We start from the raw sequence: 24,508 nt of genomic DNA on the forward strand, positions 1-24,508 counted from the left end.
TTTCTACACTAGCAGGGGAAGATATTTGGCACAATACTATGACCTTTTCACAAATTTACTTCTATTTCTGTTATTCAGCAGGATTAATTACTGAATATGGACTCAAGACTGAGCCCTCTAAACAGCAGATGGTGAAAAGATGCAATAAATTTATTCTACAACGCATGGCACAGAGGTTCTTCTGTTTCTTTTTGTCCTTCACATATGGCTCCCTCTCGACTATTTGAAAGAAACTCCTACATCACTAAAAATATGATTACGCTTAAGTACTCCCACACAAAGTATTTTCTACAAATACAATTTCTTTTCACAGAACAGGTTCAAACGATGTACACTGGTACCCTACCGTCATCCAGCTCTGCACCCGTGTCTCCCTCTTCACCTGCCTGCCCTTCTGTGTCTGCAGGCTCTGTGCCCAGCTCATCCTCCACATCATTATCCTCACATGGAGCTAGAATATATTCAAATATTGAGAGAAAAGAAAAAAAATCTATACAGTGAAAAGGGTATACTCCAAACTGCACTGATTATTCATAGTGGATATATTTACTGATTACTGCCAAAACAAGAAATTCTGAGGTGTGTCAGCTGGAAACACATATACTGTGAAATGACACTTTCAGACTCCCAGAAATCAAAGAGAGACTGTCCCTTGGGATTCTCTAAGAATTTTTAGCATTGGAAGCAGACAGGACTTTTCTGAGGAGCTGGCCTTGTGTAAAATTCAACAAGAAAGGCACTGGGAGGCCATCAAAACAGAACAGTTTATGGTATTTCTAGCAAATTTTTTTTCTTTTCCAGAGCAGAAGAGTTACCATCCCTTTATCACATATGTGTATTAGGTGAAGACTGAAATCTCACAATGTATCACAACTGTTCATCTAGAAATTGAAATAAGCTTTTGAGGGTGTAAATCAGAGACAAACAGTCTAGCTCTAGGATTGATCATTACATTTGGAAACTGTTTAAAGCTGTGCAGCTACAGTACTCTTTGGTAAAAGGGTCTAAGAGACTTGATATGCTGTATATTAACTCAAAAATCAATAAAGATATTTTTAAGGAAATAAAGAGATATGTAAAATTTTCCTTTTCTGTTACAAATCATAATGTGATTTGCTGGGTCCAAAAAAACATAATATTCTTGAATTTATAATCCTGAAAAGGGCATTTGATCTTAGTACTCATGACAGGATTTAATTACAGGGGAAAAAAAAAAAAACTAAATTTCATTAGTAAGTGATACTTAAATAAAAATAATTTAAAAACTACTAAGAAACACTGAGTCATCTCTAATGATAGAGGATGATTCACTAGATTTTTTTCATTACACATTCTCATAGTATGTTATAATTTCAAACATAATTTAAATATTAAAAAGCACTTTTTTTACATTTTTTTTTTCCCACAGTAGAATCAATCAACTACGTTTTTGGGTTTGTGCAGCAAGTTAGCATCAATACCTGTACAACAACACGCAGACATGTAACTGTTGTATCTCCACCTATTGCAAATGTATACGCAGTCAGCATGTATTACTATCCACAATGTTTGCTAACTATACACATAGCATCCGGTCTTATAATGATGACAACCTTCTTGGTCACCCATTTACCAGTAAACTAAGCCTTGTAAGCCTCTAGACCTGCATGCATACAGTGTCATACTGTCACTTCTAGGAGGGCTCCTGGCATGATTCCTGGCAGTTAGTTCCCCATGGTAGGGCTGGAGGCTGTTTCCAAAATGAGCCCATCTGAGGTCCCCCGATTCTGGACAACGAAGTTTAGCCACATGGAAGTGAATCATGCTGTGCCAACTTTCTTCAGAGTGAGAGAGTGGGCATCAATCTTTTTATTTACTAGTGAAGATGTGGCATCTGGAACCATTTATATGCTAGCATTACTAATTATGACAATCTTAAAAATAAACCAACCCTCCCAAAAACTGAGGTCTTACAGCCTCTCTTCTTTATCTAACACAGGTTTTTGCTTATTTCAAAACACTCTTCCGAGGATGGTTTGTCTTCTTCCTTCGAGCTAAGAATTTCTTTTTCCATGCTTTTCCCCTCTGTAGTAGTCAGACAGACAAACGTAAAGGTAAATTTGTTTTCTGTCAACTACTGTGAAAAGGCAGTTCCACGTACGTGTGATAAAGCACTGGCCTATTTCCTTACGTCAGAAGCTTATAAAATGCAAAACCTTACAGAGCTAGAGTGTAGGAGACTGAGTCACGCAGCAAAGGCTAAACTTTCCTCAGGGGCACATACAAATGTACTGAACTAAACAAACTGTGCCCTGGTCTGCTGGTTGGTTAAGTACGCACTAACCTATGTTGTTTTGGAAATAATAACATCACAGGATATTTTTATGATAACAACAAATGTGAACAATCTATCAAAACCTGCAAAAATGTAACTGACATTAGGAATATGTGATAGTCCTATGTACACAGGTGTCTTCAGATCCAGAAACTGTAAGGTGACATGACGCACATAGGGAGTGTTGGAAGGAGAAGAGAAAATCAACTCTTAAATAGGTTGGAATACAAACCTCAACGGAAGATTACAGGTGCATAGATGAGTAACAACTCAGTGCAAAGGGGATCCCATTTTGAGGAACGTGGAGAGCTTGCAGGTGGTTGGTTACATTATACATATACTGTGCATATACGTATACGCAGTTAGGATAAGGAGCAAGAGGCCAAAAGCTGTCACACAGTAACTGAGAAGCTACGCACTACGGCAGCCAGAAACTGGGATCGGCATTTCGCTCGTATCAGCTAGCAGCCAGGAGCAGACTGCACCAAGTGCAGCCATCGTGTAAACCACTGCTGCCTCGCCAAAGCAGCAACAGAAGCAAGGTTTTATAGGCGAGCTAGCTATCCTCATCTGCCAAAGCAACTTCCCTGTAGATCAACTATGTATCCACAAACTACTCCTGACTTTCACTGCTTTACACGGGTGTGCTCCCTTACCCTGATGCCAGAATCACTGGTTTTGTAATAGAGCTTAGAGAAACACACAACAAAAGCAACTGAGCTCTGCCATCCTTCAGCTTTCCTGAGCCTTTCTTAAGTATGGGTATCCCCAAGTCAAAGGAGACACAACAGCCATCCCTATCCCTAAAGATCCCAGCTTCAACCTTAATCTTCTTTCTTGTTTTCTTCACCACATAGCTAGTTTGTAGTTGCTACAGATAACTGCAGTTGCTTTCAGCACTCTGTCACTTAATCTTTGACTGCAAGAAAGCCCCATGTTCTTTTAGTCAAGGAGCTAGGGGAGTACCAACTGGTCCAGTTTTCAGTTTACAAAGCAAATCAAAACACTTAGCTAGATTCCTCCTCCTCTGTTGTTACACCAAAGATAACCTGTCTGTTTGGCCTGCCTTCAGAAGGGTTACAACAAATGTCGAGTTCATGCAAGAACGGACTGTCTGAGCAAGGCGTGCATGCACACTCCCTCTGCCTCCCTCCCTCCCTCCACTTCCAGTCATGCAGTAGCGACAGGGCCGTAAGTCCAGGGTTAAAGTACCAGCTCAGCTGCTGAAGGCATGGAGAAGAGACGGGCAGGGTTATTGTGCATTGGAATACATAGAACATCACCAAACTACCTCCAGGGACCGTCTCCAGCCACGCCTGTACCGCCTCATGGCGTACGGAGGGAAGGTCGGATGCTGAATTTAAAAAACAATAAATTGTAAGAAATCAAAATTAGACCATCAGTAAGTGTCTAAAACAGAAGAGTGACAAAGGGAGATTTTTCAGCAGCAAATACAGGAACAAAACACATGAGATGTTAAACAACCAATTCCAGGCTTGGGATTTAAATTGAGATAACAAGGGCCAAATCTTCCTTTAGGATCTGCTATGTTAGAGGAAATACAGGTGGCATAGTGAAAAAAATGCAGCATCTGACCAGCGTGTCACCGCTGCTGTGCTGCACTTGAAACTTTGTACAGAAAGGAAACGAACAGATGGAGCTGAGCTGCCTGGGTTTGAATGCCAGCAGACGACGAGGAGCACCTAATGCAGAGTGCAAGGGGCTTCTCTGTCCTGCCATGCTGCCCTAAACTTTCAGATCAAACCTCACCGCCACTGTTACTCTGATAAACTCTCCAAACACCTGGTATCACAGCTCAGCCAGGAACAAATTTGTCTACTGAACTCAGATTGAAAACTTAGAGCGTGTCCAAAAATGCTTATTTGCAATGCTCATTTTAAAAAACAAACTGCTGATACGCCTGCACATACCTGTACTGTGTTAAGAGTGTAATTGAAGCAGCTGATCTATGGATCAGGATTTTCCTAGCTTGGCCTAGTTTGAGGGGAACAGAAGAAAATATTGCTTTGCCTCCCAGAAGAAGCTGGAAAGGTGACAAAATCAATTTGGAAGGATCAACACAGGTTTTCCTCTAGTTTGCCGGCACAGCTATACCAATACACTATGGAAAAACAGGAATTATAAAATGTAAACTAAAAGAAAGAACTCAGAAACTATCGGGCCACAGACCCTCAAGCAGAAGCTAAAGCAACCTCAATTGCAGTAAGCTTATGAAACTGTGTTAACATTTTCTTTTACTTAGTGTTCTTAAACATTAAGCAAGTACTTGAGGAATATTGAATGTTACAGGCAGTGGAACACAGCCTACTTCTCACTTGTAGGGAGCTAATTTCACACCAGAAAATCCCAGTGCAAACTGCAACTGTAAGCCTAGCTGACATGAACTGGAACTGTGTATCAAGTTGGACCATGATTTAAATACACAAAAGAAAAGCCATCTAGAATTATGACGAAAAGATGATTAACTGGAGTGGAATGTGATCAGTCAGGATGAGGTGAAGCCCTAGGCTTCTGTAATACAGATCAATCTTGAACATTTTCTGTGGAAGACACCCCTTCTCATAATATACTTATTCCCCCCTACAATTCTGACACAATGGTTATAGACTTTGATAGAAGACTACCACCCAGTGACAGCATCATTAACTTTTACTAAGCTTAGGTTCTGCATAGGTAAAGGACCTAAAATACTTACCTTAAGACACACTGTAATATAGTCTAGAACAAGGACTGTAGAGACTGACAAGGCGTTTATAAAATGGCTAGACTGTTGGCAAAATAGGTATACTGTCAAATCTTAAATACAGGAAGTCAAAACAACCAGTGGTCAGATATGCAAGCCCTTTGAACTCCATCATTCCCCAATAACGCCAGATGAAGTTACACAATTTGAGAACCAGCAGTAGAGAAACAGGCCCAATAAAGAAGCCGACCCTGTTCAATCTTTGCTGTATTATGTATGTAACATTATCTTTTAACTTTCCATAAAAGAGGCATAGTCCTCACTGCCACAAAAAGCACTTGGCACCTACCCCTAAAGTCAGTTACCGTGGGCTGATTACTACCAAATCTTGTGTACAGTGAGGAAGAATGCTATACAGTCAAAGCAGGCACACAAACAGGTCAGAGGAAGTCACCACCACCAAAGAGCTGAGGAAGCAGTCATTTTAAGTGGGCACTGACCTGAAAAGCAAAATGTTTAACCAAGTGTAATTTCAGAAAGTAGTTCCTTTGGATCATGGCTGCCCCTGCTGAAGGACGCTGCTCTTCAAGGGCACAGAAGCAACAGAGCTACACAGCTGCAACTGTGATCTAGGAACGGATGGCATAGAACAGGGGAAGATTACCTCTGGAGGTGGAGGACTTTGAGGTTGGCACCATTTTTTCCTCCTCCTCTTTTTCACGGATGTGTGTCCAGTGCACATCTGCCAGGATCTCCAGAGGATCAACCGGATTTACAATCTGCTGCAGCCTAAGGTTTCCAGCTACCAGGAGGACATGGCATACCAGAATATGGGCAGGGTGGCATGGAGGACAGGGAGGAAAACATGGGACAACAGTGGATAGGAAAGATAACACATCATAGGAAAGGAAATAAGAAAAGAAGAAAAGATAATATTACTGGCTAAGACAGTTTTCAAGACAGGCAGAAAAAGTTCAGCATTGTGTGCACACATACACTAACACAGCGCTCCTCAGACTCCCCATCAAAGCTGAATAATGCCATTCCAGAGGCAAAGAGATGCTACTAAAAAATTCATTGTAGATTATCTCTATTGCAAGCAGCTTCGCTGAAATGAAAGTCATTCTCTGGGTGTCCAACAGATATGTGATATGTAAATACCAATTTAGTAGAAATTTCCAGCCCCTTCAGCCTATTCTTCATGATTATTGCCAAAGACATCTTGCTTTTAAAGGCAAAGAACAACTAGTAGTTTGATTCGCCAAAACAAAAAGTCTTTCATGCCCTACAATCAGGTTAAGTATTCCTTTCTATGCTGGGTAAATATCTCCTTGTGAATTAAATTACATGATGAATCTCAGAGTTGCATTTGTGTGTATATGTGCATGTGCACACATGAGCACAGACTTTCATGTTTAAAACAGCACTTTGTGCACTCCTGCTAATTTGCACAAAATGACCTGTTCAAAGGGTACATTTTTTTCTGAAGAATATCGTCATTTTCATTATAACTTAACAGCACCTCCACCTCCCCTGAAGGGACTTGATGATCTTGAGGTCTCTTCCAACTTAGAAATCTGTGTGTCTGACTTCCTGTTGCAAAACTGAATTTGTTCAAAAGACATTGCATTATTCCTCAGTTACCTGCCTACACAAAGCTCAGATATATATGGATAGTCAAAGGGAACAACAGGCACATCACTAAAGCAACTGATAAGCAACTTGCTTAACTGCTGCAGAATGTCCATGCTGGGAGCATCTAACCTGAGGTGAGTATATTGATAGACCCTGTCTCTATTGCTGTCTGTTCTGGGACTATAGCTCAGGTTTTATTTACCATATGAAAATAACTCATTCTACAGGAGACAAAGTGTTCAGCACCTGCAGGAGTGATCTTCAAAAGCAAATGACTCCTCCTGAAAAGTAAAATGCCCACTTAATTTATAAAGCAGTTAAGTCAATTTCCAAAACACACGGATTACCACTGTGTAGGGCAAAACGCTTTTTCAGCAGTTTAAAGCCTCAAAAGCAATTAGATTTTCATATGCTGGACTAGTGTTTGAAGGAAACAAAAAGAATTAGCATCATTTAGAGGCTGCACTCATCATTTTCTGCTGTCTGGTTTTAATGAAGGTCCTCTCTCCTGGCCATGTTTTCCTCAGTCATGGCAAACTGTTTGGGACTTCTGCTTCAGGAATGACTGTGTGTGACATTTGCCATTAAAACTGCAGAAAAAAACAGGCAGAAGGAACTGCAGGAAGGACAGAATCGCCAGCTGGTCATTGAAGAGGAAAAGGGTTCAGACACACAAACTCAGATGCAGAACAGGATTCACAATTTAGCCAAGTATTTAGCATTTTTATGTCTCTGTTACCTCATCAGAGAGTTTCTTATCAATCAGCATAACCGCACGGTCTAACCAGAGCTACTGGACATCTTGCAGGGACAGGAGTCTGGGCTTTTCTCACTGCATACCAAAGCACTCGCATGCAGGCCCCAAGATGAGTAGAGTTAGCATTTGCATTGCCACACAAAATTTTGTGTTAAAAGGTTTAAGTTTGCCAGCAATGGCTGAGAAGTATATAGTCACTCAGCAAGGCTAGAAAAGAGCAGGTCCCACATGATCTGTATGTTTTAAAATGGATTTCTCTGGGATTTAGATCAGTGTAACATACAAACCATCAGTTACCCTGCAAGTCTCCAGACAGAGGCACAGGCCCATCCTGGTTAGGACACAGGCCCTTTTCACCCTTTCCAGTAAATAAATAGCAGCTTAAACAGCACAGCCAACTGTGAAGGACTGCTTCTTGGCTGACAGGCAAACGTAACATTTCGTTGAGATCTAAATGCTTGAGAATTTCAAATGACAGCTGTGTAGCCCTCCCTGAAAACTGCTGGCTAAGCTTTACAGGATGCTGGGCATTAATTCCACTTACATTTGGAACGGTAGCCTTCCCCTCCAGTTCCTCTGTGGCACCTACCAGAGCTTCCTAAGAAGTGGGCAGTCTCAATGGTTAACTTTCAGTGGAACGAGAAGCCACCCACAAATCAAAGCCTTGGAAGCCATGTCTAGAGAACACTAGCAGCTACAACAGGGGAAACTTCTTCATTTATGCTCTTTAGCCATCTTACTAATACTTCTCATACTTACCACCCAAAAAGTTAAATTGGATAAAACAAACAAACAAACAAACAAAAAATCTCATTTCATTTTTTTTTCCCCTTGGGAAAAAAAAAAAGTCAGAAGCTAAGCTACTGTTTTTACAACCGTATGTTGCAAAATAGGCAATCTGACGACTGGGTATGCCCTCTTACCTGCAGGAAGGCACTTGGATTTTCCTCCTATGTATTCTGGCTCTAATGAACCACATTGAGGGACTAAGGGATTAAACAACTATTAGGACCAAGTGCTTAAAACAAAACAAAACAAAACTAACCATCAGAAATAAACTGAAACAAAATGCTTTATGGAAAATAACACAGCTAGTTAGATAGGAATGTCGGGTTCATTTAATGCCCATTTTATGACTGAAAAATCTGAGGGATCTCCACAGTTTGATTAGCTTCCCCAACAGACTCTCCCCACAGACACACATTCACGAAGGACAATAACAAAAAATGCAAGTTTGCTCACACAGGCAATCTAATAGCAGTACTTCTGATGTGTCCTATTTGTCTGACCTATTACACAGGTACAATTAGTCTGCGTGTATGGACCAAATCTGGAACTCCTAAATATGTGGGGGTCACTGTTCATGGTCATTACACTAACCAATTGTCCAGATTTTCTAGATATCCTGAAATACCAGGAAACTCTATCTTTCTCCTAAAAGCAGTGGCAAGATCAGACCTGATATATGGCACTTTGATCAGGAGATGAAGGTAACAACAGCTATCAAATCAGTTTTTAGAAGGCTGGTAATGCAATTACATAAAACACAGAATCTTCTCATGTGGGACCTGCTCTTTAAAATAGTTTCCCCTGCTTAGGGGAAATGGAAGTGGAAACGATATACGGGTACCTTTAAATGTACCCGTGTCCTCTTCATTTGAGAGACGTTGAAGCCAGAGACCTTGCTGCAGCTCTCTCTCCCAAGGGCAATACTCCCCCTCTACAGCAGAGGGAACCACACATCCGTAACATCGCATCAGACACACGTGTGTACACACACAAGCAATGGTGAGAGAGAGAGAGAGAGAGAGGAAGACAGAAAGAAACAGAGAAAGGACAGCATCAGAAAGACAGACTGTCTGCAAATTCCCCAAGAACCCTTCTTTATTCCTGCTGTATGGCAGGAACACTGCTCAACAGAAAAAACATCGTTTTGAGAACACCAAGATTTACCAGACTAAACATGCACGTTACCGTACTTAAAAAGCAGTCTCGACTTTCACAGCTCCTACGTTGAAAAAATAGCCAAACAGCCTGTTGAGCTCATGAAAAAAACTGGCACTAAGACCCAAAATAACAGGACCTCTGCTTGCAGCAGGCAGCCAAAGACCTTTGTGAAGAAGCTCTTTGGAGTCTACTAGTCTTCACAAAAGGGAAATGTAAGTATAAAGACAAAGAAAAAGACAAGATCAGTAAGAAAATTGGAATGGTGGTGAAACACTGAGAATGTCTATTCTTAGCACAAACTTTGCATTTTGATGACTGAGACAAACACACAGGGGAAGGAGTCTTTCCCTAAGATATTCCACAGAAATCCCTCAGAGTGAAAATGAGAATCCCCTGAACTCCCTGACTTCTCAAGGAGGAGAGGAGAACTAAAAGCTCTAGGGAGAGCTAAAAGCAGCTTCTTCAGGCATGCCCTACTGTCAGCTAGGGCACTACCCTGAGGTGAAGCACCCCACAGCACTGAAAACACTGCCTCAACACTGCTTCTACTTCTTGCTGCCAAATAACAAAAGGCCTGCTCAAATCCAATTCCCAATAATAATAATAAATAACAATAAAGCAACACATTGTCAGAAAGCTGGGAGTTGCACATATTGGCAGGGTATATGGGAAGCATACTGTGTTGGTACTAGTGCTGCAACTGCCCTGTGGGGAAAGATCTTCTGTATCCAGAATGACCAAACCAAAGCTTCCCTTGACAGTAACTCCCTCAAAAAAGAAAGTAATAAAAAAGTGAAAGGAGAAGTTTTCCAAGGCAAATCTTTCTTATTCTGCATGGCAGATATGCAGTTCAGTTTTCCCTGCTGTCTAGCAGAAAGAAAGGACAAATCAATCTGTCTAACCTTCACTAGACTCTTCCTCTTCCTCCTCTTCCTCCTCTTCATACTCCTCGTCGTCCTCCTCCTCCTCTTCTTCTTTGTACTCAATCTCATGATTCTCCTCAGCCTCAATCTCTTCTTCACTCTTTCCCTTCAGGAGGGCATGGATGCGCACAGCCTCTTTCCATGGCACACCACCCAAGTCTGAAGGAGGTTGCTGAGGCAGCAGCAGTTCATCTTCATCTTCATCTTCCTCCTCCATCTCAGACTCTGAACTACTGTAAGGGTTTAAAAAAAGAAAAAGAAACAAGTAGAAAATGTTTCCTAGATCAGTCTTAGATCACTCACTCACAATTCATTACGATAAACAGAAGTCCAAAACATACAATGCAAACCACAATACTTAATTTTCTGCTTTCAGTATTTCATAGGCATTTTAGTGACAGCACAATCTGTGGCCTGTAGTATGATCCTTGCTCTGCTTTTTTTTTAAACTGGGTGAAGCAGCATAAAAGTGCTTGTAAAGCCATGTCCAAATACTTGTGCAGTATTAATTGTTACAGGCGTGACCATACTTGAATATCATAGAAAGAAGTGACTTTCCTAATACCACATTGCTTTGGATAGACTGGTGCAAGAGTGCTTGGCAGTGTCATAATGTAGAAGGTCACATATTTTGATAATGGCAGCTTCTTCTAGCATTTTGGATAGCTAAGATGTTTTTGGCACTTGCTGGGGACAACCACAAGAGGCTTCAGGAGTAAAAAGATCACATAACACAACTACCAGGTGCCAAGCACTACAGCATATGAGCTAAGGAGAACAGGAGAAAAAAAACGCAAAATTCCTCACTTTTCTACATCACAGATAGAATCACTGTATGCATTCACTTAAGTATACAGTGTACATAGTGGTAAGAAACTATAGGAAGCAGTAAAAGGATAATTACAATATTGAGCTTATTATTTGCACAGGAAAGTCTAAAACATGCAAAACAATAAATCATTAGTGCTTATTAGACATCTCTGTTTAATTCTAGCAGTTTCTCTGTATAAGTAGCAGGGACAAGAAATGTAACTGTCTACACAATGACATTTAAACTAGCTCACTCTTACATTCTGGACTACCTAGAGATACTGGGAAGAAAGATGGTTGCATTTGTCACTGGAAAATGAATGTGAACAATACCACATTCAGAGAAAGCATCTTCAGGGTGAAAAGGTACTCCTTCTTTGTTTTCCATAATAGATCATTGTCAAAAAAGAATTGCATTCATTAGAACAACAGTTGGATAAAAAAATAAGATATATTTAATATAACTTGTACAGTTGTTGCAGTTCTGTTTCCCATACACAAGGTTTTTATTACATAAGAAGTCATTATGTGACAAACCGACACTTTACAAAAAATGATACACAGCAGCGCCCTTTCTTTTGTATTGCAAATAAACATATCCAGGCTCAGAATATCAAATTACTCTACCACTACATGAATATATAATGTTCATATAATTCTATTAATCTGTTAGAACGAGAGACTGTTTTTGATAGTGATGTTAATAAGGAAAACACTTTTTTTTCATTTTCTGATTGTCGTGTACTTATGTCCACTGGCTCTTCAATTCTCCTCATGGTTCTGCACATATATAACATGATTTTGACAAAAGTGAAATGTTCAAGTTATAACCCACATTTTCACAGCATAAATTGAATACTTATTTTTATCAGGCCACGGTAAAAACTGAATACAAATGCTGTTGCATGCCATGGACTTGGTGTATATTCCAGGACACTGGAGCATTTTCCAAAGGCTTTACACAGATATGCTCACAGAGATAAAAAGTGATGTTCCCTCTCTCCCTCCTCCCCGATTAGCAGCACACTTTCCTACCCTTTAGTATGGAAATAAACCTGACAGGTGCTGCATGCTAGCTTTTTCATGTGCTGTCAATAAGGTTTACTGCTAGTCCAACTGTTGCCATGACTGCTGAATGGGACAAGTTGCTGCTCTTCAGCCAGCCCGCTTATCTCATGTAATATTGACGACATACATTCTTTACCACATAGCTCACTTTACCTTCTTTGGCTTTTATTTATAACCTGCTTTTTGTTTGACCTTCAAATACTGAGAAATGAGAAGCTCAGAGGCAGCAGCGAGATGGCGTGGTATAGTGGGCATTCCTTTCAGCTTGGTGATTTTCTGCCACAAGAAATAATTCAACAGCTGACACTTTTTTTTCTCCCTTCTATAAAGCAGTGATCAAAGACTAACTTTGGTTACTTTATGGAATTTGGATAACCAGTTGAATACCTCTTTAAAGAGATTTTCCTACACAGATGTAGTGCTGAGGAAAGGAACCTAAATTGGAAACAAACCTCTTCTATTCCTTTGCCATACAGCATGAGCTGTCCTACCACTCTCTTTTGAAAGGTTGCTGTAACAGGGTATTAAACCAAAACTGCAGATGACATTCTGAAAGTTACTGCACGTTAAAGCTAATGAAGGCACTTAGAGGGTTTTCTCAAATGCTGTGTAGTCAGAGTTTGGTTGCTTAAACTATTTTTCCTCTTGAGCAGTTGATGCCTAAGCAAGATTAATTCTCTTTTGAAAAGATATCCTTTGAATACTACTTTCTGTAAAATTTCTCTGCAATGTGTATGCCCATGTGTACATGCATGTATGTGTGTAGGGAAGCTGGGCACCCAATGTAGAGTCTGATTTGGAGTTCATACCTAGGTGAACCTTGAAGCCCAATCCATTGCTCCATAAGACACGGAGGGAACAAAAAGTCCTGCATTTCCTCAGCCTGCTCCTAACCCTGCAGTTCTGCACCGACACAGTGAAGATGATCAAATCAGGGCTTTGGTTCGCTTGTTGCAGGGATATTTTTTTTTCTTTTGTTGCTGAAAAAGTGGTGAGACTTTTTCCCTTTGTTTTCTGGTCTTTCTGTGAAATATCAAGGAGTGGATACAGCTGAACAGAAGATAACAGATAACTATATCATCTAGAAAATTCTCTCTTTGATGTTTGCCAACACAGTTTTATCAATGCTGTAAGTAAATTGCTTGCAGCGTTTGGGTTTGGGACAGATTTTTTTCCAAGTCAAACTGACAGGCAATTTAGTAACTTTTCTCCTTCCTTTCTATAATAGAGTGTGAATTGCCCACTAAACACTGCTTTGCACAAGCAAAATCTAATAATTCAGTCTATTACAGACAGAAATACCTAGTTCAATTCAAGTTATGAAGATGAACATATACAAAGACAGCTAAAGGTAGCAGCTGATGTGAGGAAATTAAGCTACCGAACCTAATGGTGTAGGTATTCTTTCCACAATTCTACAAAACAACTCTTGGAAATGACCAAGACCTTCGTATCCCAAAATACCAAAGTTCCACTTTTTTAACTCTCTCTTCTCCTTTGGAAATTTTCTGCCATTCACTGACCAGGCCTACAGAGTTTTGATTTACTGAAATCATGAGCAATAATAATAGGGCATCGTACTAGTGAATTTTGGTTTAGAGCTATAAACATAAAGGACCATGAACCTCACAATATTATTAATGCCTAAACTGTCACAACTGATTTAAGTCCTAGGCCTGAGCTGGAGCTAAAGGAGGGATGAGTAAGGCAAGCAGAGTTTGCATTTCCCATTAAATAGTCCCATGATTATTCAACCAGACACTTCCAGTTCCCAATTGTGTAAAATATGTCAAAATAGCATATTCTAAAGAAATTACTATGTTAAGAAATTAACCAAAGAGTATTATTTAAGTTTTGGAGAAAACTGCTGTACAAGTTATTAGCAGTTCCCAGGCCCAGAAGGTCCCATTGAGCTACATCTTCATGCATCCAAATCTACATGCTCTCTGTCAAGAGTGTCAGAGTTCAGGCTATTAGTAGTTAGTCTTCAGATGCTGCCCCTTCAAATTTACCTTAAAAGATATATAAATGACAGATGCTGTTCAACCTAAATCCTGTAAACATTTTAATGAACATAGCAGCATTTTTCACTACACCAATTCAATTTGGTTCAATTTCACATGCATAAATGTAAAGAATTTCTTATACAGCCCTATTCCTGTAGGTAATGCATACACTGAATATGTTTGTAGGCTCTAATGCTGTTACAGGCTTATCCGAGTTTACTTCAAGAAGACTACTGGGCAGACTGAAAGCTGAAAAGATAAGGGTTGTTATTGCTACAAAGAAAAGTAGATGATTAGAAACCATTATTAAGAGACTGAGAATTCAAAAGTGTGAGATTAATTTTAAAGTTCAGAAGCATTCTTCATCAAATATTCTCTCTCACTGATTCTTGCAGCACCTATTTCCATCAGCTCTATTTGCAAATACTTGGATCCTAATGTGTTTACACATCCCTTCGCAGATAAAGGAAAATTTGTAAAGGTGCAATATACTTTTCAACAGGCAAAAGTACTGCTTCAAACTAAGGTCTGTTAGGCTTTGCATCAGCAGACAGTCAGGATTACAATGCTCAGTGTGTCAAGCTTGAGTCTTTGAACTAAAAATGTTATTAAATTGTGATGCAAAATAGACAGAAGTAAAGTTAACTTTGGAACCCACTCCCATTTGAACCTGTGTTCTGCTTGCTCAAAAGACTCATTTGTCTTTAATATAATTTTCAAAATAAATAAATAAATAAAATTTAAAATTTCTTTCCAGCTTAGGACTGAACAACTTAGGACTGAAGTATTACGGTACTATAGTTATCCATGGCATTATGGTACTACAGTTATCTTCTAAAAATGGTAGTAAATTATTTAGAAGAACAGAAACTACAACGTAAAATATTTGTGTACATACATGAAATACTTTCAAGAACTTTAGGAAGAGCAACCTGGCAAACAATATGTGAAAAACAAAAACAAAAAAAGCTAAGGGAACAACAGGCAAAAGTATGTTGGGACGGTTATAAGAAAGCTTATGGTCACTGTGTACTAACCTGCTGGGCACATCCTCTTCTGTTCCTTTGTCCAACACACTGCTCAGGTTATGCTCTGCTAGCGTCTCTTCAGGAACCTCTTCCAGTTCTTCTTCCCGCTGCAGTGACAGTCGGTAATTCTCCAGCTCAATTCGCTCAGGCGTGCCACGCAACCGCTTAGCGAGGCTGGGCTCTTCCAGCCCATTTACATTAGAACCTAAAGAATAAGTCAGTGAATAAACAATAAATGCAACAGTCAGGACTGTAATTTTTTAAGGAAATTGAGCAATTGGGAGAAATGGGGCTTGAGGCAGAGGGAGGTAAATAAAGCAAGAGAATACCTTATGCCATTATCCTGTTCACCACTACTGGCAGAACCTGTTGGGGAGCCAGACTGCAAAAGGGAATCTTAGTGTTTTTGGCTAACAGATGCTGAAAAGAGTGTTAAATGTCCTCGTTGAGAGAAGAAATAAGGGTGTTTTAACTGCGCTGGAGCCTACATCATAAATACTGGGGAAGGCCTGGCCACAGGCTGGACGTATTCGCTGAGACCAAGTAGGAATGCCAGGGGGCAAGCCTGCTGCATGATGTCAAAACTGTTACTGGTCAATCCAGGTAGGTCTACATAGTTAGAGAGCAAGCAAGTATCGCTAATGCTTAAAGATGCTGAGAGGGAAGGGATGAAAAAGTCCCATTTAGAGTGAGTTTTCAAACTTCTTTTGGATTTGAATTTATTTATTTTTTAATCATAGTTTGAGATGAAATGAACCACAGGGAAAAAAGTAGATGAGATGTTCGCAAGCACGAACATCACGAGTCCCAGAGAATTGCAAGGGCATGTGAATCAGACATTTGGAGAAAAGTATACAGAAGCTTCATTCACCGTAGCACTCAATTAATTAAATTCTAACCTGCATTCATCTATCTCTTTTTAAAATTCTAGTATTTTAGCTTAAACAGCAAGCCACTGTTTACCCTTACACAGCTTACTATTTACAGAGCCTAATCTTTCCTAGCTTCTGTTTTGCTACGCTAAACAAACCGAGCATTCCTCTCATGAGATAAGCTCTTCAGTGCACTGATCACCCCCTAGGTCTCTGCACCTGTCCCTGTTTGGATTAATCTTTCCAGAACCTGCGTGATCAGAATTGTACACGGCTTTCCAGATGAGGTCTTATCAGTGTAACATACAGCCCTGCCAGAAATCTCTCATCTGATACACCCTGAGAACACATTTGCCTATTTATATGCCACATAATACTGGTGGCTTTTGTTTATTGACTGATATTCAGATCTTTCTCCTTCTCTGCTTTCAACTGATAAGCACCTTGCTGGTAGCCAAATCACTTTCTTGGTGCATGACCTGGTACTTTCTACTATTACATTTCTATTTTTAATACTACAGTCCACAACATTATGCAGCTCTTAGTGTATGACATGCCTATCCTCCTCTGCATTGATGAGGGCTTGAAATGTTGCCTCAGCAATGAAATTCATTAGCAGATTTTTCCTTTTTGGCTAGTAACCTTAGCAAAAGCAATATAAAGATCAGTCCCCAGATCAGTTTTTTTTGAAACTCCATAGTCTGTGGGTGTTACCCAACTCCATTAATTCAGTTTTGAATAAAACCTCTAAACTCTCATCTATGCCAGCTCCTCAGCTACTTGACACTTCATGTACTACCCCCACATTTTACCCAGCTTAAATAATTATTTCCATGTGCCAGCTTTCAGGTACTTTACTGAAGTCCAATTTTTGGATGCACTGCATTTCCCTCATGGAGGTAATCAGTTACTTCATCAATAACAGCTGTCAGGCTAGTCTGGCACAGTCTTTGGTGAATCCATGTCACATTTTATGCCACATACCTTCATGAGGTCAAAAGACTTCACTTGCAGAACTAGCAGTCCTTATTTATTCCCCTCAAAGAAGGTGTTTTATCTATTGTTTAGATTAACAGATTTGTACTTGTTCAGATCACCTTTTTTCCTTTTATTTTTTTATTTTTTATATGCACATCATACTTTTGTCACCCAGCAGTCACATATCATTACCCTGAATTTGACAGTCAGGGTGCATCAGGATAGCCTGATTTAAACATAAATTGCTACCAAAAAGCTCACAATGTCACTGTACAGTTTTTCCAGTTTTCTGAAACAAAGATTATTTGGTCTCATTTTACTTCCACACATATAGTATAGTAATATTTAAATTTTGCTTCCAGCTTCATTGGGTTAATTTCCATTTCCAAACCTTGCTATATATACCCTAATATATTTTGCTCCCACGTTCAATGCCACCCTCCCAACTGAAATTGGAGGCCAAATATCCACTTGCTTTCCTGGCTGTACCTAAAACTGCATTTAATCTCAGACTCATCCTCTGTGGACCCACTTCTGTTTTTCCTCATCTTGCTTTTACTTACATACTTAAAGAATACAGCTGCTTGTTTTCCTCTCCTATACAAATTCGAACCCAGCATGAGCTTTGGCAACATTTATTTTATCCTCACATGTTTTGACCTCCAAGACAACTTCTGTTTTCTTTCTCTGTTCTTTGTAGTTTATCAGTTTATTCCCATAACAGCCCTTATTCTGGACAATTATTCACCCAGTAACATCTCAGTCTCTCACACAAAAGACTACCTAGGCCTTGCCATAATTAGTGGCGTTAATTTCCAATCCCTCTCCAGAAAGATAAAATCTCATGGAGACAACTGCCAGGAGTGCTTCTCCCTCTTGCTTGAACCTTTCTATGATGTTGCCAAATGGCTGCTGTGCCCCTGGCTGTAACTAACGGGGTTATTTATGGTACAAACCGCAGCTTGCTCAGGTGGAAGGAGAGAGCATTACCTTCCATTTCCAGGCACACAATGGTCTCTACCGTTTCCTGCTGCTAAGCCTTATGTTGTATTAGTCCTTTCAAAGTTTAGTGGAACTGAACTGCCTCCTCAGCTGGGATTCACATTTCATTTCATTCTCTCTAGATGGTGATACCACCTCAGCCAAATCTATTTTTGTAATCTGTGTTACATTCCCCAGCCCTGAGTTAACAGTAACAGGGGAACTGACCTGGAATATTGTTCTGCCAGTTCTGGCTGACTTGGAAAAACCAAGGACTCTGGGTAATGGAAGAACATCAAGGTGAAGGAAAACAAAGAAAGAATTCACCAAATCATCATACATCGAGAGTTTTTTCTACTTGGAACTCTTTCTACACAACACAGCGCTCAGCTAGGCTCAGCTATTTCCATAGAAATATCTTTTCACAGACTGTTTTTAACTTGTTCTCTTCTGATGCATACCCCAACATAGCTGGAATGTCCACAAGCAGAAAAAATGAATGAAAACGAGAAGAATTAGATTATTTTTTTTTTGCCTGACATTATTTCAGTCCTATGGTTTTTTTTTTTTAACAATCTTAAGCTTTTTTTGTGTGTGTGTGTGTGTGTTTTGTTTGTTTCTTTTTGGTCAGCCTTTTCAAGGAAAAGTAAAATATATAATATCATTTTCATATAGTTAAATCACATGAATGGAGTATTGGAAAAAAAAAGAAAAAAAGAGATGCTTGTTTCACTGCCTGGGCTGGGGACAGAGACCAGTAGCAATAACTCTAAGGTAAAAAAGGACTGAAAATCAAGCTGATATCTGCTTATATGCATTTCACCAGCATATATGATCTTTCAGGCATGTTATTCAATAAAAACAAGTTATCATTAACCTTCTAATCATGAAGACCCTGTATCAGTATAACATGTATAAAGAGAATCAAACCAATTCTGCCACAGTATAAACAGTTAAGTGTGGGCAAATGAATCAATAAAACTGTTAAAAATTTGAAAAGATGGAAAATATACCTAAACTTAAAGGTAAAAGGATGTGGTCAAGCCAGGACATCCCGTAAGCTTGGTAAGGGCTCTCTGTCTCAAAACACCAACAAAGTAAGAAGAAAATTCCCAGCAACTTTCAAATTAATTTATATATCTACACACTTCAGATACAGGATTGGTCACACGCCTCCACCTTACTTTGCACATAAACCAGCTCTACTTTGAGAACATAATCCAGAAGCTCAGTTGGTTACCAACATCAGCAAGGGATCTGTAGAAGTTTGGTCTATGTGAATGCACTTTGTACACAAGACTTGGTTTTGTTTCTAAAAGATGCCTTGAAGGCTCATCTGGCTAGTCGTAAAACCACTGTCAAACTTGTTACCAAATATGAAATGGGAGAAATGCTACCGATAGCCAACTGTGTGCACCATGAAGTCGTCAACTATCAGAAGGAAAGCATTACAGTTCACAAACCTAGCTAAGGGACAAAAGTAAGCAGGAGATACAGGTTTAGTTAACATTACAAAATGATGAACAACTTCTCCACATCATGCTATAGAGTCAATCCATTTGAAGCTACCAAAAAAAAAAAATTGGCATAGGGAAATTTGTGGATGTCCTACCCTTATTTCTTCTAAGTATATATGGTGCTGTATGCATGGGCAAAGTCAATTTCAATGCAGTTCTTGTAGATGCTAAAGTTTTGCTTTTTAATGTTCCTCTGGAGAGGAAAGGTCCCTCTCTCAAATTGTCATCTTGTATTCCCCGGGCTATTTTATAGCTTGCCAGTAGGAAATAGCTGCAGAGTACGTTCATTATCCATTATCTGACATTCCACCTTGTCAGTACATTTGGGCCCACAGCCAAAAGCCTGAAATCAGTCACAACTGAGAGAAAAGGGGCTGATGAGGCTACATGTGCCAGAAAAATGCTATGTCATTAGCTAGGGAGGGGAGCTACCTGAAAGCCAAGAGCAGTTTCTCATGCAACCAACAGATCAGTTAAAAATCCACAAACAACATCCAAAATAGGATACATTTTAAAATCTGATTCTTTACTTTGGAAGAGCAATGGGCCACGAACACTACATAGATCATCCAAATGGAACTGTTTTTCCTAACAGGACGGTCTGCTTAGCTGTTGCATGAAAGCTGCCAGAGTCCTTTAATTATTCTCAGCCTTGACACGGCCTGCCTCCTGTAAAGAAAGTCGTATGATCAGAGATAACATTCCTACACTGAACTGCTCCTTGCCTTCCCACGTGTCCTTTTCTCCGTCCTGATTTCAGCAACTTTGGAGACTACAGGAAGGTCTGAGAATCTCCTCTTGCAAGAGTAGCCCATCTCTATTTTTCCCCAGATTTCTATAAAAACTCCAGATTATTCTCATGAACCAGATGAAACCTTGCCAGGATTACTCCCTGACATAACACTTGCTGAAGACATAGGACAAAACTGGGAATCTGAGAACAATTAATTTTTCCCTCAAGGGAAACTACCTGCCTTTGCCTAAATCACTTCTGTGTCATTGTACTAGAACTTGTTTTTCATTAATCATGCAGTACCTCTGCACTTCATTTTCTTAGTCAAATCTGATAAGACTGCAAGCTCTCCAAGGTAAATGTCATGTCTTGTGAAGTGTGGATTTAGTATTTTGCACAGATTCAGATGGGGCCTCAGGGAGGCACAGCAACTCAAATAAAAGAATCTACTGAGAAAACATATGCAAAAGAGGGAATGAATTAATACATTTCTCAGGAGAATCTTCATTCTGGATTTCTCAAATCTTGTGCTTTTATAATAGTCTGAAACGCTATACCTGTTTGTTTTCAATCCTATTTTCCAATCCCTTGGATTACTTCCTTCTCCACACAAATGTTTGAGAACACAGCTATCTATATCAGATAAAGCAACTGCCATGGATACAACATCATATCACATATGACAAAATACTGAGATGGCAGATGGAATTTTTCTGTGGGAGTTTAAAAGTAATGCAGTGAACACAGAGTCAGGTATGCCAAATGTCCTCAGATTCCATTGTCATTAATCTGTAAGAAATATCTTTGAGGGTAAGGTTTCTGAAGTTTTCTTGCAGTTCAACAAAAATTATTACTGAGTTACGTAGAAGAATACAAATGATCTATAATAGCATTTTTGGCATCTCATTTTTCATTTGTTTTAATGTCAGACTGAGTTTCATTTTTTCCCCAAAAGTTTCACCTTTGCCCACTTTAATTCCTTTAACTGTCTCTTTGTACTTCAGCTCCACTCCTCACCTAAGGGCCTCAAAATGTTTTACAAGTATTAGCATATTAAAACAAACGATTTTGGAAGTAGGTAAGTACTGCAGAGGCACTGCACAAGTCCAGACACAGAGATCAAATACCAGCAAGTCAGTCTCACAACAGATTAGTGGCAGTGCCAGAAACAGCATCCAGAATGCCCAACTCCAACCCTTTTCTCTCAACTTCACCTTAAGTGAAGACAGAAGGCTTTGAAATAAGAAAGGGACTAACAAATGTCAGATATTAAGCATCACAATTAGATGGTTTACATGAGCAAGTGAAGCAAAGGCACCTCCTATGAGATGCTTGTTGTGCTCATAGCACAGTGTGCACTAAAACGGAGTGCTTAGTACTGATGCACACACGCTGTTGGATGCTGTACATGCTGAAACAGCAAGTCAATTAAGATATCCCATTTAATTAAGTGCAACCGATTTCTTTTGAGAGACGTGGCCAGAAATCCTTTCCTTAATCCTCTCCAAAATTAGTATATAAGCACTTAAGAATTTTGGTACTGCACAATATGAAATACACAAAACATATAGCCGGTAAATCTAAAATGACCTACAGAAGTACGTTAAATAGAGTTTTTTAAGGCTAGGAAGAAGTTTGAAGTTTTTAAAAACAGATGCATCCACTCTTTAAAATTTATCTTCTCTTTTAAGAAAGGTCTCTAGAAAACCAGTGGAAAGAGCCCTTTCAGGATGGGTGAATTCTTGTCACTGCTTGTTCACAAAGCCTCACATCACAAACTGCAGAACCGCGTATTTCCTGGCTGCATCCCCTGGATTTTGATAAGCAACATCCACAAAGCCAAAAGGGTAATAAAATACCTGCTCAAACAGAAAAGAGAATGCATTTATTTGAACATAAATACATAATAGTCACCAAGTGTCAAAGTTATTTTGATATAACGTCTCAATGTTCTCTCTTACTATGCTACGGTATTCCCAAGTCCTCAGGGAGCCTGAATTACTCAGCTATATTGGGAAGTTGTCAAATCTTGAATTTTCTGATGTCTGCATTTCCAGCTTGATCCATACCATGTTCTGCTAAACATAAAAGCTCTGAATTCAAAGAGGACAGTACAGTAAGAAAGCAAAATCTATTCATAAGTAAGATATCCAAAGTGTCCATGCACAGGATTCAAAATGAGCTCAAACCTGAAGATGACCCTACTTATATTTGTCTGTAATGCACACGCATCAGTCTCAACAATAAAAAAATAACTAAATTTTCTAAAAGACATGCCTGAGACCTCTACTAACCCCTCAAATCTCAGTCCTCAAACTGTCACCAAACCATTTCATCCTAGCAAATCTGGGAACTAAACAGAGAAACAGGGAGATTAAGCTGTACAGACAAAGTTGTTTTATTTAAATATCCTCTGATGCAGAAGTACCCAATAGAGAGTTATTAAAGAACCAGCAGACCAAGAAATTTTATAGTCTTACTTGATTCAACAGCACACAAAATAAAAATCAGTGAGATTCCTGTTGATATAATACTGGCTTCCTAAGCAAAGAAGAGCAGAGAAGAAGCACTCAAAGGCACCCCAAAACCACTACCATGTGTATGGGAATAACTGACAATAAAATACTCAAGGAATTCTGAAACTGTAGAAACCATAGATACCGTAGAAACAAACTTAAGAAGATAAGTCCTCCTCCACAACCTGCAGCTACAACTAAGTTCTTCATATCTCTGATACTGTCAGTAAAGGTGGAAGCCCATTCTCTTCATACTTACAAACGTGAACTGGGCTGACTATTGAATGGAATTAGTAACTTAGAAATCCATCTTACTGATGTTGCAATATTTCCCCCCTGCTCCCACACTATTCAGTTAAAACAAACTTGTAGAATTATCAAAAGACACTGACAAAATGTTGCTTCCTACAACACTGGTAGAGCAAGAGCAAAACAGCTGGCAAGTTGATCGATCTTTCTTCATTTTTAGTGGAAGCCAGCAAAAGTAAATATATTAATCAGTTTTATTTCAAGGTCATCTTTAATTCATATTTGACTCGAAAACAAGTCATAATTCATCTGCAGCTTAAACCATAAATTATGTTTGAGAAATATGTGGTGTTTTTCATAACAAATGCATGAGGTTGTATTATTACATAATGAAAGTTTAAAGCTCAGGACATATTTTAACAATATAGAAAAGCTGTCTTCACTACAGCAGAGGTATAGAACAATCCAGGAATATATTTCTGGACTCCTGGAAAGAGTCCAGTGTTGTAGACAGTGGGTGGAGAAAAGAAACTGGGGAAAGGAGATATTAGGTCACTTAATCCAAGCCCCAGTGTACACTGCTAAGCTTCATTCTCCTTAATGCTGCTTTTCTAGCAGAGTATGTTAACATTTGCACAGATTCAATTTTTACTTCTGTTTAAACAGGTTAACAGTACTAGGGAGATGAAACGCCTACATCAATTTGTATTTTTTAAGTTGGTTCATTATTGGTATGTCCATTATCCAGGAATATTGGTAAGTCAATAATGTATTACCTATCATTTTCCATTTTGTTGGTAGATGTCTGAGCTCTCTCCAAGCATTTTGATCAGCTCTATCATTTGTTGCCTGGCCTTGTTTCCATTTCCTGAAAGAAACTTAGTGTGGGAAGGATGAAGAGCAGTAAAGGATAATCTAGCTAAAGATAACATTACTTTGCAGGGATAAATTTTGTCCTGGAAACGATTAAAGGTATATTACCTCAAAAAGCCACTTGGGATGAGGCACACCCAGGAACTGCCAGGGAGAAAAAGGAAAAGAGAAAGGCCACACTGTATTCCAAAATGACCTTGACTTTGGCTCAGGGTTTTTCGCCTTTTTAAAGTGAGGTATGTTCTTTGTTTTAAGTTCCTTTGAAATTAATATTTAAGAGTGACTGTCCAGTAATTATTTAATCCAAACAGTAACCTCTTTTATGTTGTTAGAAAGAAAGTTTCTCCTCTACTACATAAGACTTTAGGGAGCTTGTTCATAGTAGCATCCATTTCTCACCACTTGTACGTAGCAGCCTTCTGAAATCTCTCATTTCACCAGGAGGTAACAGACAAGGTGATTCCCACTGTGCAAATAACAAAAAGCTGAACCAAGAACACTTCCATCTAAAAGTACCAGAGGAATCTATCAATACAAGGCATCCCCTTTTTTTTTTTTAAATAGAAGTCTGCTCTTTCAATTCCATCTCGGATCCTG

General features: G+C 39.3%; 1 protein-coding gene across 5 annotated transcripts in view; it reads right to left on the bottom strand.

Moving 5' to 3' along the window:
* Positions 1-24,508, bottom strand: part of MICAL3 (microtubule associated monooxygenase, calponin and LIM domain containing 3) — a 158,955-nt gene that overhangs the window by 35,698 nt on the left and 98,749 nt on the right. For all 5 annotated transcript variants that reach the window (XM_050715470.1, XM_050715459.1, XM_050715466.1 and 2 more), the window contains 4 exons: positions 15,202-15,397; positions 10,260-10,513; positions 3,606-3,668; positions 347-451 (listed from right to left, as the gene is read on the bottom strand). In XM_050715470.1, the coding sequence (XP_050571427.1) occupies positions 347-451; positions 3,606-3,668; positions 10,260-10,513; positions 15,202-15,397 (618 nt within the window). The remainder of the gene's footprint in view (positions 1-346; positions 452-3,605; positions 3,669-10,259; positions 10,514-15,201; positions 15,398-24,508) is intronic.

The sequence above is a fragment of the Cygnus atratus genome, chromosome 1 (genome assembly GCF_013377495.2).
Source record: "Cygnus atratus isolate AKBS03 ecotype Queensland, Australia chromosome 1, CAtr_DNAZoo_HiC_assembly, whole genome shotgun sequence".
Classification (NCBI taxonomy): Eukaryota; Metazoa; Chordata; class Aves; order Anseriformes; family Anatidae; genus Cygnus; species Cygnus atratus.